Source organism: Nicotiana sylvestris, chromosome 3 (assembly GCF_000393655.2).
Source record: "Nicotiana sylvestris chromosome 3, ASM39365v2, whole genome shotgun sequence".
NCBI classification, from domain to species: Eukaryota; Viridiplantae; Streptophyta; class Magnoliopsida; order Solanales; family Solanaceae; genus Nicotiana; species Nicotiana sylvestris.
This window is the reverse complement of record NC_091059.1, coordinates 74,810,419-74,830,047: the sequence shown is the minus strand read 5'-3', so window position 1 is coordinate 74,830,047 and position 19,629 is coordinate 74,810,419. Positions and strand designations below refer to the sequence as shown.

At 36.1% G+C, this 19,629-nt stretch overlaps 2 protein-coding genes across 2 annotated transcripts; both read left to right on the top strand.

The window, feature by feature from the left end:
• The first annotated feature begins 5,378 nt into the window (after positions 1–5,378).
• LOC104214751 (uncharacterized) lies at positions 5,379–5,999 on the top strand. The gene has a single exon (XM_009764464.1). The coding sequence runs from the start codon at positions 5,379–5,381 to the stop codon at positions 5,997–5,999; it is 621 nt and encodes a 206-aa protein (XP_009762766.1).
• Positions 6,000–7,805: 1,806 nt separating this feature from the next.
• On the top strand, positions 7,806–9,851 carry LOC104214749 (aquaporin PIP1-1). The gene is made up of 4 exons (XM_009764461.2): positions 7,806–8,412; positions 8,924–9,219; positions 9,324–9,464; positions 9,555–9,851. The coding sequence occupies exons 1-4, from the start codon at positions 8,085–8,087 to the stop codon at positions 9,645–9,647; spliced, it is 858 nt and encodes a 285-aa protein (XP_009762763.1). The 5' UTR covers positions 7,806–8,084; the 3' UTR covers positions 9,648–9,851.
• The last annotated feature ends 9,778 nt before the right edge of the window (positions 9,852–19,629 follow it).

Here is a 19,629-nt window from a genome sequence, read left to right as displayed (position 1 = left end):
CTTGGCTTCTAGATTACTAAAAATATGAAGTTAAAAGCTAGAAACTATGATTTAACTTATTATAATTTAATTAAAATTTAGCGGACTTTTGTGAAATTGTTGAGGTGCTAAATTTGGTCGTCATTATACTTAATCACAAATACATCGCTACAACCGTTATTCTTGAGATATTGGATTCTTATACTTGAGTTGAAGATCATTTTTGAGAATTATTGAAATACTTGAACAATAAGGTTCTTGAGGTTTGTTGAATTGTTATTGGCTTGAAAGCTGAGATTGATGTTCATTTGGAATATTCGATTAATCACTCTCCTTGATGTTATTCATGCTTCCTACCTTGCTTGTTATTAATATACGTGTGCTTAGTGAGGAAGAGTGTAAAGTACGAAGGGTGATGCCGTGTTATTTCATATACATTATCATGTGAGGAAGAGTGTAAAGCATGAACGGTGATGTCGTGTTATTTTATATATATATATTATCATGTGAGGAAGAGTGTAAAGCACGAAGGGTGATGTCATGCCATTTTATTTACATTATTGATGTTTAATAATTTAATACCACACAAGAGAGGGGGAGGGGTGATTTGTATGGTGTCCAATTTTTGCATGCACAAATTATAGAAGGATCTGGTTCTTCTATGTATTCTTTATACTACTATTGCGAAAATAATAAATGTAGAAAGTAAAAAAGCATAAGTATTTTTACATGGAAAATACCCTGCTCAAAAGGTGAAAAACCCACGACCTACTGCTCAGTAGGATTTTCCCCAACAATTCATTAAATCACTGAGCCAAAAAGCATTTACAAAGACTCTTTGTAAACCTAAGGATTACCTCTAATCCTATTGTAGCAACCAGTCTCTAACTATTGCGACAACTTCAAGTTAACTCTAACTTGAATACTTATAGTACCTAATACAATTGCTTCTAGATAAAGTTGAAAGGTACAATTTGAAAACCACTTACTACACTGAAACTAGAATAAAAGACAGACACTTGGAACGGGTTCTTCTATCTGGTTCATGTAGCTTCAGGTTCTCACACTTGAATCACACAAGAATTGCTTGCAAAATGCCTTGCTATTTTGCTCTCAATTCACGTTTAAATTTAGCTTTTGTGCGTGCTTGTAAAGTGAGAGCATCCTATAATTTATAGAGTTAGTAGAATAGGAAATAACCAGAGTCTCAATGTTATACTCTTCCTTGGTGGAAGAGTTCTAGTTAATTTCAACCTCTGATTCCTGTCTTATTTTGGATAGTGTTCTTTTCGAGTAAGGAGTCGTTCTCCTTATCAATTATGCAACATTTTCGATCAGGAAATATCATATATAACAAGTTAAGCTTATCTCTCTTACGTGCATCCCTTATGCTTGAATATGTTCGTGTTTGTGTACCCTGTGGATGGACCTAGTTCATGATTGAGTTCCTTTGTCAATCATCAAAACAAACTTCATTTGGACCAACAATTATAATGTGAGGATGAGAGTAAGATTTTCAAAACAAACTTCACCTGGCCGTACTACGCCTCTCACAGCAATGTTCAACGATCTCACTGCTACCTTGAAGTTGACTGGTAGTGGTGTTTGTTTGGTGGCGCTTATTATTAGGCGTGCAAAGTTAATTCTTATTGGTTTATTGCATTATGCTTTTATAGATAATTAAAAGTGTTTGGTTATCTCATCTAAGTGTTTGATGTTATTTCAATCATGTTACTATTTCTCCTTTTTGTGATAATTTTTGTTTTTCATCATTTACGTGGTAGTATAACTTTTCAATTATATACAAGTAACAATTTCTTATATGACCCAAAGGAAAATTAAATAGATAAAAATTGCACCAAAAGAGAAACTGAACATAACCAATTTTATTTTAATTCGGATTAAATGACATTTTATCAGAATCGAAAGGAATTTTTACTTATCTATACTACTTTTGTAACTTTCAATAATGAAGTTTTAACTTAATTACAAGTTATATACAATTTACCAATTATATACAAAATAATGTGTTAGAATAGAGTTAATAGAATAGGAAATAACTAGAGTCCCAGTGCTATACTCTTCCTTAGTGGAAGAGTTCTAGTTAACTTCAACTTCTAACTCCTTCCTTATCTTGAATAGTGTTCTTTTCGAGTAAGAAGTCCTTCTCCTTATCAATTATGCAACCTTTTCGATCAGGAGATATCAGATATAACAAGTTAAGCTTATCTCCTTTATGTTCATCCCTTATGCTTTAATCTGTCCATGTCTGTGTACACTGTGGATGAACTTGGTTCATGCTTGAGTTCCTTTGTCAATCATCAAAACAAACTTCACTTGGGCCAACAATTATAATGTGATGATGAGAGTAAAAACACGAAGGGTGATGTCGTGCCATTATTTTTATATTATCATGTGTTCATGGCACGAAAGGTGTTTCCGTGCAGGAAAGGATGAGAGACATGCATTATGTTGTGATATATTTCCCGTCATGCTTTTATCTTGAGCTGTTATTGTTGCACCTATGTTTTCTATGTGATTTGTCGTTGTTGCTCTGTCTTTATCCTCTATTTCAATTATCGATGTGTTGTCTATGCCTTCTATCTCTTTAGCTTGCAAATATCATGCTTTCCTTCTTGTTTGTCATATCTATATCTATGATGTTTCTCATTTGGTGCACTTTCGTATAAGCCTTCTACCATGTTAGTTATTCATGCCTTCTATTTGTTTAGCTTATAAATATCATGCTTTCCTTCATGTTTATTATATCTATATCTAAGCTTTCTAAAATGTTAGTTATTCATGCCTTCTATTTGTTTAGCTTGTAAAGATAATGTTTTCTTCATGGTTGTTATATCCATATCTAAGCCTTCTACCATGTTAGCTAGTGAAATTTATGTTCATCTATCTTAAATGCTATCATTACTTCTATAATTCTTATCTAGTCTGTTACTGTTGTCCATATGCACTGCGTTGTTCGTTATTACTACCTGTATATCTCCCACTTTATCGCTATTGTTATTGGTATTTCTTTCACCTAGTTGGTGTTGTTATATGTATGCTCGGTGAGGAAGAGATAAATGCACGAAGGGTGTTAACGTGCCAATTGATTTGACTTATATTTAAATATTTGGTGAGGATGAGATAAATGCACGAAGGGTGTTGCCATGCCATTTGATTTGATATCTTGAGTACATTTCTCACACTATGAAAGTTATGAATTTACTACAGTGGTTTGTTGGTTATCGCTTTAAGGAAACGACTGGTCGTGATATTGAGGAATATTGACCGTGATTTCTTCTAGTAATCATTTACTGCTTTGCATATTTATTTCTTGTACTCTTCTCTGTTATGTTCTAGTATTGTTCTATTGCTAGTCTACTGCACATGTATCAGTGAGTATCTTTTAATTAAAAAGTTTCGTCACTAATTCACTGAGGTTAGACAAGATACTTACTGGGTATATGTGGTTGGTTGTACTCATACTATACTTCTGCACCTTGCGTGCAGATTTTAGAGCTAGAGTTGCAGTATAAGGCGGGAGCTGGCATCAAAGATGTACCTGCGTTCCGGCTATAGTTGCCACTTGTCCTTGGTAGCTTTAGATTTGCTAATCTGTTTATGTAGACTTCGAAGAGATGATGTATTTATTTCGTACCATCTTTCGTAAATTTTAAATCTTAGAAATTCATGATTTGTATTACCTGTCCTTGGAATGTTATATGGAATCCAGATATATCATTTCTTGATCACTTTTAATTTTATTAGAATAGTGTTTACTATTAATTGGATGACCTAGTAAGTTGGGTTAGATGCCCTCACGACTTGTGAATTTTGGATCGTGCACAAAACCTCTTGCGTTGGAATCATTCGGTAGTCCCCTAATCTTCAAGTTCCTCGGCATCGAGTTAAGGGTTTTCATGATCAAATTTGTCCTCGATTGAGGGATTGGTGTACTTGCTATCCCGCTACTTGTGAAAGTCCTGAGCACCTCTCCAATTTGACTATTCCATACTTGTTGTAGGTCATGAAATTTTTTAACTCTTCCTCTAACCCGGGACGTTCATCATTTTCGCTAGTAGATCGTTCTGGTTAATTTTTTCGGGAATGGCACGGTGAACTTTGAAGAGTATGATTATTTGGTGGAGTGATTAGTATCTTCCCAGCTGTTAAAGCTTGATTTTCCTGATGGTTGGGAGGGGTCAACTGCAGACGTGATGTTCCTTCAAGTCAAATTTAGCAAGTGAAGATTAAAAGGATTTTTAAGGATAGAGACAAAAACAACAATATTCCGGAGAAAATGAACGATAGATTGGCCCCACAATGGGTACCAAACTGTTTAACCAAAAAAATGATTTAATGATAGAACAATTAGATTTATATTTCAACGCCATAAACAACCTATTTGATTTAATTTCTCGAATATAAACAGTAATAAAAAACGACTATTGAGAAAAAAAGTACAGAGAAATTCTTATTGATTTTGATTCTCCGTGAAGATCCCATTCTTGCTTAGTAACAATTTGGTAAACTAATAGAGAGAATTCAATAATTTTTTAATAGGATACAAAGGGGAAAAAATGAGGTTTTAAACAACAAACATTTGTCATATGCATGGAGTACTTTACAAGAATTATGAAGTTAGTGGCTCAACAGGAAAGGTTTGGCTATCATACAAAGTGCAGAAGCTTACAGCGTAACCATCTATGCTTCGCAGATGATGTGCTCCTGCTCTGCAAAGGTGAATACCAATCTATTATACTGATGTTAAGGGGACTACAAACATTCTCCAACTCTTCAGGGCTAACAACTAATGCAGGGAAATCGAACATATATACTGTTAACATGGAGGCTCAGGAGATAGAGAATCTGTGTGAAATAACTGGTTATAGTAGAGGCAACCTCCATTTCAAATATTTAGGAGTTCCAATATCATCGAAGAAGATATCAAAAATGGACTGCCAAGTACTAGTGGATAAAATAATAACAAGAATAAGGAGTTGGGGCTCAAAACATCTGTCCTATGCTAGGAGGGTGCAAATGAACAACGCAGTGCTAATGCATCTCCACACATACTGGGCATCAATCTTTCTACTTCCCAAAGCAGTGCTCAAAAGGATCACTTCAATATGTCGGAACTATCTATGGGATGGCAAGGTGGAGACAAACAGAAGACCATTAGTGGCTTGGGATCTTGTTTGTAGGCCAAGGCAAGAGGGAGGGATAGGAAAAAAAGATTGTACAATTTGGAATGAAGCTGCAATAGGGAAGTATGTTTGGGATATAGCAACAAAGGCTGATTCTCTGTGGGTCAAATGGATTAATCATATATACTTAAAGAACACTGATTAGTGGCTATATAGTGTACCCCAGGATAGTAGTTGGTATTGGAAAAAAATATGTCATGTAAGAGACAAGCTTACAGGAGGTTACGACCAGGGCAGATGGCAAAGACAAACAGGAAATATACAATCATGAAAGGGTACTCTTGGTTGAGAGGGACTTTGGATACTTGCCAATGGGGAAGATGGGTTTGGAATGTGCAAAATGTTACAAAGTATAGCTTCATTTGCTGGCTAATGATGCAAGGGAAGCTGCTAACTAAGGATAAACTAACCAACAGAGGGATCAGTTCAGATGGCCTATGTGTATTGTGTGGAAATGCCCCAGAATCAATAGAGCATTTGTCCTATGAGTGTCACTTCTTTAAGCTGTGTATCAATGAAGTTCTGCAATTGCTTAAAATAAGCATAACAAACTATGAAGGGCGGCATCTATGGAAAAGAATTGGCAGGAAGATGGGGAGCAAATTTAGAAAGGAGTTCTCCTATGCTATACTGGTTGCATTGAGCTATCACATATGGAGGGGGAGAAATGAAGCTTTATGGAAATGTGTTGTGCCTAGGCCTAGCAAGATATGTGCCCAGATAAAAAAGGAATGCAAAGTTCGTGTGATGGAAATTATCAACAAAATAAAGCGGGACAAGGATAGAAGATGGATAGAAGAAGTATATAGCTAAATAGAGGTTAGAAATAATACATGTACAGTATAGGATACAAATAGACTTACTTGTGCCTAGACGAGTAAGTATAGAATTATATATAGTCAGGTGATAGAGATGTCTTTTGCTTTACTTCAATGTATTTGTTCTGATAATGAATAAAAAAAATTCATTCCACCAAAAAAAACAATAAACATTTTCAAAAACCGTCCCTGATATCTTGCCTGCCCATTATCCCCATTGCTTGTTGTTTCTGTACATTACGCTTAAAGAATTTACAATCACTCCATAATTAGTGTCAAATTTCTTTTTATTCGGGATTGATTAATTCTCCTCCTTTATCCATACATATGAGACTTCATGAAAAATCTTCTCATGTTGACTCTTTAGTAGCCTGGATATCAACAATTCCTGTTTCAACGATCTTGGCCCAATTGATCTCGAATTCATTCTTCAAACAATCCTCCGATCCATTGGTTGTTTCCATACATATAGTTTAGCGTCAGCCACGTGTCATCATCTGATTTGCCCACGTGATAGATTCGCTTTTTACAAATACAATGCTACATAGTTTAGCTCTTGTGAATTCATAATTTTTCCTATATTTGTTATTTTGAAAAATTAAGATATTGTCATTTTTTAAAATTTCAATATAGTTATTTGAAACCGTATATTGATATCACTAACTTTTAATTAGCATGTCAAAATCATAAACCAAATAAATGTATTCTTGATATACTTAAAGTGATACATTTAAGTTGAGGGAGATGATCGATACCAATGGCTACAAAGTCCAATTGGTAGGGAGAGGTGATTGATTGCAACTATCCCAAGCCATCGTGCTCAGGGACTATTCCCACAGACTTTGCCTTTCAGTTCTCCCAATTAGTCCCAATCTTGGACCAAATTCAGTGCACTTTATTTTTCCCACATGTCAGACAACAAAATCAAGGAAATCAGCTGACTGAAAAAAACTTTTGCTGGTACGTGTTGCTCTAGCAATCAATTATTTGATATTACTATTCACAAGCCCAAATGTGACGGGTGACCAAGGTTTGCGTGCTTTCATTTAAAACTTTATATATGTCCTTGACAACCAAATCAACTAATACTACTAGTTTAAACTAAGGATATAGACTTAGATACAAATCTATTTATAACCTACGGATATACACTTGGATACAAATCTACTGTATAAACTAGGCATATTGACTCAAATACGGTGATAAATCAACATATCTTTTAGGGTCATTTGGTTCAGTTTTGGGATAGACTATCAGATGTGATGCTATTCCACTTTTTCGACGGGATAACTTATATGGTCCCAAATTTTATTGGGGATTAGTATTCTTGTGCGATTACAAAACGATCCTTAGGTTATAGTGAAGCATACCTGGCAATGTTTAAACTTATAACTTCATTTTGATCTGTTGATTGATAAATATTATTGGAAAAAGATGCCGCTATTGGTCATAAAATTTTCTTTATTTATATGTTTTGCCAGAACCTAGAGTGGATTTGATTTATTTTCTGTACTTCAACTTTTAGAATTCCAAGTTGTAAATGAATTTAATAACTGGTGGTAACTTAAGTCACACACTAAGAGCGAAGAAGTCTAGGTACGTAGGAGAGCACTTACAAATTGTCATAGCCCTACTTTTTCCACTATGCAAAAATTGTAATTCAACCACATAATTAAATAGGGCGGTGGCCGATGGTCCATTATCAAAAAAGAAACGTTGTACATCATATGGACATCCTTGCGACAGCTAGGTTCTAACCATGGAAAAGAATAAAAAGGACAAAAAGCAACAGTAGCAATGGCCAAAAACTCCAACGTCTCTCTCCACATAATCTTTACAAACAACAGCTCAATTCCACAAAAAGTAATTATCATATGAAGCACTGAATTATGAATGGTCGGTCACTATGATAATGAAACTTAAATCATTAATGTCCGTAGGGGCCCCTTTTATCCTACCTAATAATGCATAGTACTACTCCTATATAAACACCTTTAGTCCTTCGCTCACTCCCATCAACGGGCAAACATAAATCCTTCCTCAAGTTGAGTAAATTTTCCTGTGAATTGAGAAAACAAACATGGAGAACAAAGAAGAAGATGTAAGATTAGGAGCAAACAAATATTCAGAGAGGCAAGCGATTGGGACGGCCGCGCAGAGTGACAAGGATTATACGGAGCCACCACCAGCGCCACTGTTTGAGGCAGGAGAATTGACGTCTTGGTCATTCTATCGTGCTGGAATTGCTGAGTTCATGGCCACTTTCCTCTTCCTTTACATCACTATCTTAACAGTGATGGGTGTTTCAAAGTCTGAGTCCAAATGCTCCACTGTTGGTATTCAAGGCATTGCTTGGGCTTTTGGGGGCATGATCTTTGCCCTTGTCTACTGTACTGCTGGCATTTCTGGTACGCATTTCTAAAACTATATTGTTACTCTTGTCTCATTTTAAGCGAAGGTGTTGCTATAATGTTTTTTTATTTTTTACTTTGATTGTCTCAAGCCCCTTTAAATATTTTGAATTATTAACCATGTCGATTTTTCATATAATATCAAATATGTACTGTAATGGTTATTTTAAAAAATTGAAGAATCTATATCAAACTTCAAATTGAAAATTAATTGATTTGACCCTATACCCTGAATTCATTCACATAAATTGAGACAGAGGGATAATATTTTGTCAGATCTAGTGGTTTGAGTATATTGTGGACTAGAGATGGATTCAAAATCTAATTCTATGAGTTCAACCATTAATGTTATTCGCAATTAAGGTTATTCGCAAGAAACGTAATGTAATTTTGAATTTTTGTAATAATTTGCATGCATATGTTCGAAAATACTGAGTTTAGTCAAACCATCCGCCTCTGTTGCGGACTACTAACTAACCATTGGTTTTTGTTGTGGGGAATATTGCAGGAGGACACATAAATCCAGCAGTGACCTTTGGGCTGTTCTTGGCAAGGAAACTGTCGTTGACAAGGGCAGTGTTCTACATGGTGATGCAGTGTCTTGGTGCTATCTGTGGTGCTGGTGTGGTCAAAGGGTTCGGCAAAACTCTTTATCAAACAAAGGGTGGTGGTGCCAATGTTGTAAATCTTGGTTACACAAAGGGATCAGGTCTTGGTGCTGAGATCGTTGGCACTTTCGTTCTTGTTTACACTGTTTTCTCTGCTACTGATGCTAAGCGTAGTGCTAGGGATTCACATGTCCCTGTAAGTATTCATAGCCTTAATTCAGTAAGAGAAAGTAGTAGGCTTTGTGGGTAATTAACTGTGGCCTTAAAACTGAGTTGAAATTGGGTTATGTTTTAATTTAGCTTTTGGCACCATTGCCTATTGGATTTGCTGTGTTCCTGGTACACTTGGCCACAATTCCAATCACTGGAACTGGTATTAACCCAGCTAGGAGTCTTGGCGCAGCCATCATCTACAACCAAGACCACGCATGGGATGACCACGTAATTATCTACTTAATTCATCCTTTTTGCCTTTTTAAGTTTCATTAAATAATTTTTCTGACTTGTTATGATGAATGGTGTTTGATGCAGTGGATATTCTGGGTTGGACCATTTATCGGAGCAGCACTAGCAGCTCTATACCACCAGGTGGTGATCAGGGCAATCCCATTTAAGCCCAAGTAAAATCTCTTTTAACCACAGATTTCTCAAGCTTAATCGTCATCTGGCAAAAGATCAAAAGCCTCATTTCTGCCCATTTCCCCTTTGCATTAGATCCTCTTTTCTTTTTGTTTTGTTTTTTGTATCTATGTATTTGTAAGTTTCGTAAGTGGGAGAATGTATCTGATGGGGGCATATTTTCTATAAAAGGACCTTCGCTTTTCATTTCATTTGTCCAAAGAAAATGTGCAAACGGGCCAAAGAGAAAAGTTGTTGTTGGGGGGGGGGGGGTATCATTAATACTTTTTCCAATAAGCACGCCTATTTATTTCTTTAAGAATTAATCCAAATAGGTGCTTACGTAATCTTTTAAACTAAAAATAGCCGATGGAGTTATATATAATCGTGTATAATTAATGTATAATCGTTGTATACCGACTAGAAAAAGTAAATATTAAATCTGACTGGCTATTTGTATTACAATTTAGCTCGAGACCGAAATTCTATCTCTTTCGTTATGTTAGCAAGATTGCCAGAACTACGAAACACCAGATTTTCTGAAGATCACTAAAAGTTTTAGTACCAGATTTTTAAACACTAGAAATTATGACAATCACTAGAATTTTCAACCATAATGCTGAAAAATTCTGGTGACCGTCAGGATTTGAGGCAATATCCTGATAATCACCATAACTGTTGTGTGCTATCAAATTCTGGCGATTGAGAAAAATCATGAAGAGCAAACTTTAAAATTCTGATGGGTCTTTTTTCCAACATTCTGTCACCGGAGTTAAAATATCAATAATGGCATTGAAGTGCCCTATTTCTGTCATTCTCCCTAACAAAGGACGGTTGTTCCACGTGAGCTCAAAATTAATCCGTAGTTGTTCAACAAGTCATGACCTGAAAATTCAAGCTATTTTTGATAGTACTCCTATTTATATAGATGACATTCTTTTGTTCTTGCAGTATGGGGAGGTACATGAAAAACTTATACAACACTATTTCGGAAAAGGAAAAATTTAGGCCAAATACTTTTACGGCCGCTTAAAGTTGTTCGCCCTTTTCACTTAAATATTTTACTTTAAGTCTGTTCCATTCGAACACTCTAAGCACATCTCAAATAAGTCATTTGAACACAAAATTCTTAGGCAACCAAAAACAAAAGGAGCGTGTAATTCACACGCCAAATTGACGAATAAGACAAAGACACGTGTATTTTACCTTAACCCCACCCGTCTGTCATCTTCCCCAATGACCCCTGGCCATTTTTTCCCCTTCAAAATGCAGGAGCAAACGACCAATAAAATCATTGGCAAACAAACATAATATAATGCAATAGTTGAGAATAGTGAAATCAAACCCAATCTAAATGTACCAAACATGGGACTCAATCACAAAAATCAACAAACATAAGCAGGAAGGTTGCTGGAAAAGCGAAAATCCGACCAAATGAAAATAAAATTCCGACCGAATTAAAAGATGGTGGACTTTCACCATATGTTTTTAGATCTATAACCTGTAGAAAAAAAAACAAGGAGAAGAAGACACCAACTCAGAAGGGTCACCAAAAACTTGTTATTTCCGGTCAGATCCGCTTGAATCACTTTTACGACCAGAATTGCAGCGGTCAACCAGATCTTCAAAATGAGAGGAAAAATGGAAACTTTACGATGGTGGCCAGATTTAAAGGTGGTGATGGTATGCCCGGATCTAAAGAAGGATACAATTATATTAGTGTGAACAAATCTAAAAAAAATTGGCACTACTAGAAAATCGGCAAAAACCGATCAAGGTCGACCGACCAACTTTGGTCGGTCAAAAAACTAGCCAAAATCCGACCAAAGTTGGTCGATTTTTCAAAATATTTTTTTTTTATTTTTTTTAACGAAACCGACCAACTTTTGTTGGTTTTTCATGTAAAATAAATTAAAATTAATGTTTAAAAACCCGACCAAAATTGGTTAGTTAATTCGGCCGGTCATTTTAAAAAACCGACCAACTTTGGTCATTAATTTTATTTTTTAATAAAACCGACCGACTTTGGTCAGTTATTTTCGTGCGAAAATACAATTAAAAAGTATAAATCAAATAAAAGACAGTCTAAAAATAAAATACACCAATGATCTAGTGGTAGAATAGTATCCTACCACAGTACAGACCCCGGTTCGATTCTCAGATGCTGCATTTTTAATTACATAATTAAAATACCGACCAACTTTGGTCGGAAAAAACCGACCAACTTTGGTCGGTTTTTTTCAGCAATATTTTTTTTTTGAATTTAATGACCGACCAAAGTTGGTCGGTATGCCCTTCCGACCTTTAAAATACCGTCCACACGTAAATGGTCGCATTTTGGACGGTTATTGACCATTACCGACCAACTTTGGTCGGTTTTTTGGACGGTTTTGCCTGGATTTCTAGTAGTGTGGGCTAAGAAGATGGTCGAAATTTTTTCCGGCAGAAGCTGTACATTTTCCGACAAGAAGTATGAGGAGTTTGTTTTTTTGGAATGATTTCACGTGCTAGGAAAATATGAGAAACACTTACCTTGGCATGTCAGCATTTTATGCTCAAATGACACATTTGAGCTGTGCTTGGAGAGTTCAAATAGAATGGACTTAAGATAGAATGTCTAATTGAAAAGAGCGGACAACTTTAAGGGGCTGTTAATGTATTTGGCCAAAAATTTACTAGATAGCCAAATTTTGAGTTCGTTAGAATGAGACCTTTTGGAGGTCAATATTATCCAGGCCCCCATACATAGCCCAAGAACTCCTGATATTTTGGATGAAGACTTGACTATTTAGGAAAACTCACAGTTCCTTCGCCAATATCAATTACATAAAACTTCAATCCATGTTCATCCAAATACACTAGTAAAAAGTCTAATGAAAATAATCTCTCAATATCCTCCACCATTCAAGATTGTCACCATAACTCATATAATTCTATAGACATATGGGATTGATCAATATTTTAGGACACGACCACTCGTTGAGGAAGAGAATGAGAAATAGTATTATCTTTGACAGACCAATAAATAGATCAGGGAAGCCAGAAAGCAGTATTACATTACTTACAAAGTTAGACTTGGAATCAAATATGGCAATTGGCATCAAGAAATTCGAGACTTCGATTGCCATATCAGGGAACAGGATTGTAATGCAAAGAGACAACTCAACCTTCACATTGAGGCCACATTGCTCTTCATTCATTTGGCTTGTGTCACGACCCAAACTCCCACCGGAGCCGTGATGACGCATAACACTGCTTGTTAGGCAAGCAAATCCTTCCGCAATAACAATAATTTAATTAACAGAAGCTTAATAATCTCAACAACAGTAATATCATAACATATATGAGAAAAACAATAATAACACAACTACAACCATTTGAATAATATGGTGTAACGAGTACATGAGTACTATAGAATCTCAAAATACATAACAAAATTCTCAGTACAACTGTCTGAACGATAGAACAGTGATAACAAAAATAAACTAAAGATAACTTCAAGGTCTGCGAACGACATAACAACTATCTCGTAGTCTCCACAAGCTGGTATCGGTGCGAACTCTAGTAATCACCATGCCGTGAAGTATCTGGATCTGTATATAAAGTACAGAGTAAGAGTACAACCGACCCCATATGCTCAATAAATAAAAAACCTAACCTCAGGCTGAAAGGAGTAACGTGCTCATAAGAGAGTCAATGTCCAACACCAATAATCAATAACAACTCATAATATAATGAAGACAGTAAAAGTAAATAACTCAAAGATATCACGTTTAACTCGTTCACAATTACGAATAATTAGACATACTTTCCAAGTATAATAGTCAAGATCCAATCTTTCTCTAAAAACACCAAAATATGAGTTTAACTATGAAACTGTGATTTTTCAAACTTTCAACAACAGATAAGACATTTCGTTTACCAGCTAGCATGAGAATAATACATCTTTATGCCTACATGTCAAATATTTATGTAGAGTCAATAACATCATAGTGAAATCATCAAGTACACTCACTCTCAGCACGGTCAAGGTGCCTGGCACAAATACCGCTAACTATCACACACAACCACACTCAACACTGTACGAGTGGCTGGCACAAACGGAAAATATTTTCCTTCATACCAAACACACCCTACGTGATCACATTATTCATAACATAAGAATTTTAAACAAAAATAGAATGTAAGAAAAAAAGAGGAGTAAAGAGAATTGGTTTCCTCCCCTTTGCTTGTCCCTCACCAAAGCACAAATATATCATATACCTGCGTTCACTGTAGTATCAGACTCCAGAGAGGCAGATCCTGACCCAAGTGCCAATCAATAATAAATATCAATATGTTACTATGTGTGACCCGACGATCCAAATATCAATCAGTTGCGGCGTGCAACCCAATCCAACATAACTCACAACAAGGCTCCATGGCCCACATCAATCATCAACCGTTCAAGTCTCAATGGCTCACATCTCATAGAACTCAGCCCAAACAATATCACATATAGAGGACAACAACAACATGTGATATGAAAAAGAAATACTGTACAAGGACTAAGATATAACATGCATATGAGGAATTATGACTGAGAATATGACAACAATTAAGGCAAACTGCTCAAAACAGCAAGAATAGCCCTATCATGCCTCCAACAAGTAAGTACATAGCCTAAACATGATTTTAACATGAATCATAGTTCAAATAATTATATAAGTAGAGAAAACAAACACACACATATTAAAAGTGTGAAGCCTTAAACTAGAAAATTGAATTACATAAACACCCTTCTAAATAACTTAACTATCCTATTTATTTATTTTTAAAAAAAAAGATCCAGCCCCAACGGTTCATACTCCAACAGTTACAACATTTCCATAACTTTTCATTCTCGTGTAAATTTAAAAAGCCACCACATTGAGTCACAATCGGTGGAAAACTTTATAGGATTCACCAAACGTATACGAAGGATTAGTTTTCCGAATAACAACTCAGTAATGTAAAATTTGCAGATTCTCAATTTAAAATAGTTAGGCTATTTATGCAAGTGTGCCTGAGAAAGAAAACAAAAGGAGAATTAGATATAAGGAGAAGAGAATAACACATTATTCATGATCATCCACCTCTATCATCATTATCTTCTATGATTGGTATTTGGTAAGTAAACTTGCAAAGAGCATTATGATGCTAACACTACATATAGTAAATTGTATTTGAGTAAATGCAATAATCTTTTGCTTCAGAATAGGTATCGGAGATTCACTCACAGTGGATAAGAACATGTGACTACTTTTTCTAGAAAATGAAGACAATAAGACTATGTCTCGCGAAGATTTAACCAAAAATACCATCACGATCCTAAAACCGAACTGGTCGTGATGGCGCCTGTCAGAAAACTAGGTCAGCCGACACAAATCTCAAATCAAACTATTGATTCATAAAAGAAAGTTTTAAGCTATTAATTGGCAATATCTCATAACAGGGGTCTAAATAACCGGTGCGGAAGAAAATAACACAAGCCCGACATCGGGGCGTCACAAGTCACGAGCAACTACAAGGTCTGTCTAAGTACAACAAGGCTATCATAGTTCGGAAATAAAGATACTAAGAATAGTCTGAGTAAGGTAAGAAGGCGAAGTGCAGGGCTACAAACGCCAAGCAGCTACCTTGCCGACCCCGAAGACTTGCTGGAAGAACTATCGGCGCTCGATATCGAGACCCGCAACTCCTGGATCTGCGCACAAGGTGCAGGGAGTAATGTGAGTACGCCAATTCAGTAAGTAATAAAAGTAAATGAAAGATGAGCAGTAAGAAAACAGATAATTCTACCTCATAGCACTACAGCAAATATAGTACATTTACAAAACAATGCATAAATCAATTATCTCGTAAAACAAACTCAGTTTCAGTAAAATATTTTCTTTTAAAAACATCTTTCAATAGTTTCAAACAAGAGATGAAACAGTGAGTAAAAATGATCGAAACGTAAGCAGCCCTTCGGGCAAGACATGTGCCACAAACCGCCCCTCGGGCAAAATATCAGCAGAACCAGCCCCTCGGGCTACCTCACAACCACTCGTAATCAGCCCCTCGGGCAATAACATAAATCAAAACTAGCCCCTCGGGCAACATCACATCACTCACATTGGGTACCCGCGCTCACTGGGGGTGTTCAGACTCCTGAGGGGCTCCTACAGACCAATCGCTATAACAAGCTATCTCGTGGCATAATAAATCAGGCCCTCGGCCTCTTATATATTGCAAATCAGCACAACATGCTGCGTCGCGTAGCCCGATCCCATGATATCCTCACAACACAGGCCCTCGACCTCACTCAGTCAGAAACCCCTCAAGCCACTCGGGGTACAGTAAAACAGGGTGCTCAGCCCAAAAATATCATTTATAACATCAAAAACGGAGTAATAAGACTAAGTTATGAAAACAATAAACCACGGCATGACTGAGTACAGATATTAAATCAAAATAGTGAGGAATAGTAGTAAAAAGCCTTTAAGGGTCCAAGCAGCTATGCACGAGGCCCAAAATATGGCATTCAACCTAAAACATAATAATACTTTCCAAAACACAATGATATCAAATAATGTTTAGTCAAATATGCAACTTATTAGTCGTACGAGACGGACCAAGTCATAATCTCCAACGGTGCACGTCCCCACGCTCGTCATCTAGCTTGTGTGTCACCTCAAAATAGTGCAACTATGTGAAATTCGGGGTTTCATATCCTCAGGACAATATTTACAATCATTACTTACCTCAAGTCGGTCCAAAATCTAACCCGCAATGCCTTTGGCTCTCGACTCGGCCTCTGAATGCTCCAAATCTGACCAAAACCAGTTTTGCATCATTAATACACGCTATAGGAATAAAGCCCAAGCGAAAATAATCAAATTAACTCAAAAATTCCGAAACTGGCCAAACCGAAACCCCGGGCCCACATCTCAGAATTCGATAAAAATTACATCACTAGAATCCTTATCCTCCCACGAGTCTATACATACCAAAAACATCACAATCGGACCTCAAATGGCCCCTCAAATCCCCACTCAAAATTCTCTAAAAACACAAACCCTAACCTTCAATATCACTCCAAATTTCCCACTAATGTTATGATTAAGTAGTGGATAAATCATCAAAAACACCAAATACAAGGCCCAAGTAATTTACCTCACCGAAATCCTTCAATTCCTCCTTGAATTTCTGGCTTGGAGCTCCAAAATCGCACAAAAATGGTGAAAAATGACTGAAAATCGCGAAGTTAGGCTTTTATAGTTTCTGCCCCAGGGATTCCACACCTGCGCTTCCGCTTCTGTGGATTTCACTAAAGGCGCCAGCTTTCGTACCTGCGCCTCAGGCCTCGCACTTGCGCCTCAGGCCTCGCACCTGCGGGCTCCTGTGACAATCTCCGCTCCTACGATTTCTCTCCACGCCTGCGATCATCGTACCTGTGGTCCCCACTCCGCATGTGCGAAAACAACAGAAGCAGCACAATCTGCAACTCCAACTCAACTCCAAACCTTCTGTCAACCACCCAAATCCATCCCGAAGCCCTCGAGACCTCAACTAAACACGCCAACAAGTCACATATCATCATTCAAACTTATTCCAACCTTCGGAACACTCAAAGCAACATCAAAACATCAAATCACTCTCGGATTCAAGCCTAAGGATTCCAAACTTTCCGAATTCCGCAAACGACATAAAACCCTATCAAACTTCATCCGAATGGCCTGAAATTTTGCACACACGTCACAAATGAGACAACAGACCTACTCAAATTTCCAGAATTCCAATCCGACCCTGATATCAAGATTTCCACTGCTGACCGGAAAACGCCGAATTTCCAATTTCACCAATTCAAACATAAATCTACCATGGACCTCCAAAATATATCCCGATCACGCTGCTAAGTTCCAAATCACCTAACGAAGCTATCCGGACCATAAAAACCAAATTCCGAGATCATTTACTCACACATCAACTTCCGGTTGACTTTTCCAACTAAAATTACCAAATAAGAGGCTAATTGTCTCATTCCCCTCTAAGATCATTTCGAACACAACACAACTAACACGATATGATGAAATACAGCTGAACAACACACAAGGAAGCAAAAATAAGGGAAACGGAACGGTAACTCATGAAACAATCGGTCGGGTCGTTACAAATATACTGCACAATGCGAATGAAGACGATGAAGGCCGTTGATAGAGAAACATGAAAAGCCACCACGTTGAGTCACAATGGTTGGCAAAATCTGCAGATTGACAATTAGTTTGGCACAATATTTTAATTATTTATTTGGTGAAAAAAATGATAATTATTTTTTGATGCCATGAATTTTCAGAATGGATGAATTGCATTTTCACCATGACTTATCCATACAAAAGCACTTCTGGTCAACTTTACATTGTAAAAGTGTTAGGGATATAGTAAATATGCCCTAGATCCAATATCATATTTGATTTGAACATATTTTTGTGAACGTCATTTGATATAAAATATATGGCATTTGATATTCTTTTATCATTATTATTAATTGTTTGATTAATTTGATAAGGTTCTTGATTAAATTTTGAGATTTGTCATCGTGATAGAGATCATGATAATGAGAGCAAAGTCTTTTACAATTTAATCTAAATTTGTTCTTGATCGTAGGATTATTAATTTGGACATTAGTAATCCGATTAGATCAATATTTATGTGATTGTCTTTATGGGATAAAGATTAGTTGATCCCATTGACTGAATCACATAGATAAATGATGCATATAGAGATATGATCATTGAACCGAATCATTGGATAATTCCTAATGGTTAGAATTACCATAAACTGTCAATAGGATATTCTCTTGAAGAATGTGATATAAAAGTTTCCTTTGACCTGAGATCGTCATAGTAATTGACAAGTTATTTACTGTGCTTTGATACCAGACACCTATGGCCCTATGGCGATAGTTGAAAGGATATTGGGTATGATTAAATGCTTGTAGAATTAGTGATTGATCAAGATGGAATCTGTCAACTCTTGGTAATGAGTTTAAGCTCCATATTGTCATGAATTATAAACGACCAAATTAAGACCTTGGCTAGGGCAATTGAATGAAAAGAAGAAAAGAGTTTCTTAGGTCATTCAATGGTCGATTATATTTGACATGAACACATAGTTGGTCGCCTATTAGGATTTGACAGTTGAACCATATCCTAGGGTGACCCAGAGCTATAAGCACAGAAGGAATTACTACATTATTCTTCTACTGATTCTTGAGAGTAAATTGTATACTTCATTCCATCCGGTCGTTAAGGAGTGTTGCTAGATGTCACCCTTGATTAGTATATTGATATGATCAATTTACTACCGGTTTAGTATTGATCCTATGGGGTCGCACACTAACGAGTGTTCTGATCTTTGCTAAAAGATTAATTATTTTATTATTTGATAATTAAATTAAAGAATTTAATTAGTCGAATAAATATAGTTATTAGTCCAAATAAAATATTATTATATTCTTTGCTAGCACATAGAATATAATTAATATTGTGAATAAATTGAAGTTTTCTATTTAGAATAGAAAAGTAAATTATATCTTTTAATTGAAATATATATGTGATATATATAATTAATGTTTCATATAAGAATGCATATGAAATATCAATAAAAGGATTGAAAGTTGAATCCAATTTTGAATTGGATCAACGTAAGTCCTAAAAGGACGTGTCGGCCTACAAATCTCATTTAGAATGGGATTGAATTTTTCCATCCATAATTCAAATTTTGGAATTGACTTTGAGAAGGAAAAAAGTAAGCAACGCCTCTAAACTTTTCCTTATCCTATTGGAAAAGTGTTGCAACTTCATATATATATATATATATATATATATATATATATATATTGTCAAATGATAGATACGAAAAAAAAAGGAACGGAAGTGCATGAGCCGCACAAAATTCTTGAGAAGAAAAATACTTTGTATAAAAG

Coding starts and splice junctions, on each gene's coding strand:
- LOC104214751 (XM_009764464.1), top strand. CDS start 5,379: ATGTCATGTAAGAGACAAGCTTACAGGAGGTTACGACCAGGGCAGATG.
- LOC104214749 (XM_009764461.2), top strand. CDS start 8,085: ATGGAGAACAAAGAAGAAGATGTAAGATTAGGAGCAAACAAATATTCA. Junction 8,413..8,923: donor CTGTACTGCTGGCATTTCTG/GTACGCATTTCT, acceptor GGAATATTGCAG/GAGGACACATAAATCCAGCA. Junction 9,220..9,323: donor CTAGGGATTCACATGTCCCT/GTAAGTATTCAT, acceptor GTTTTAATTTAG/CTTTTGGCACCATTGCCTAT.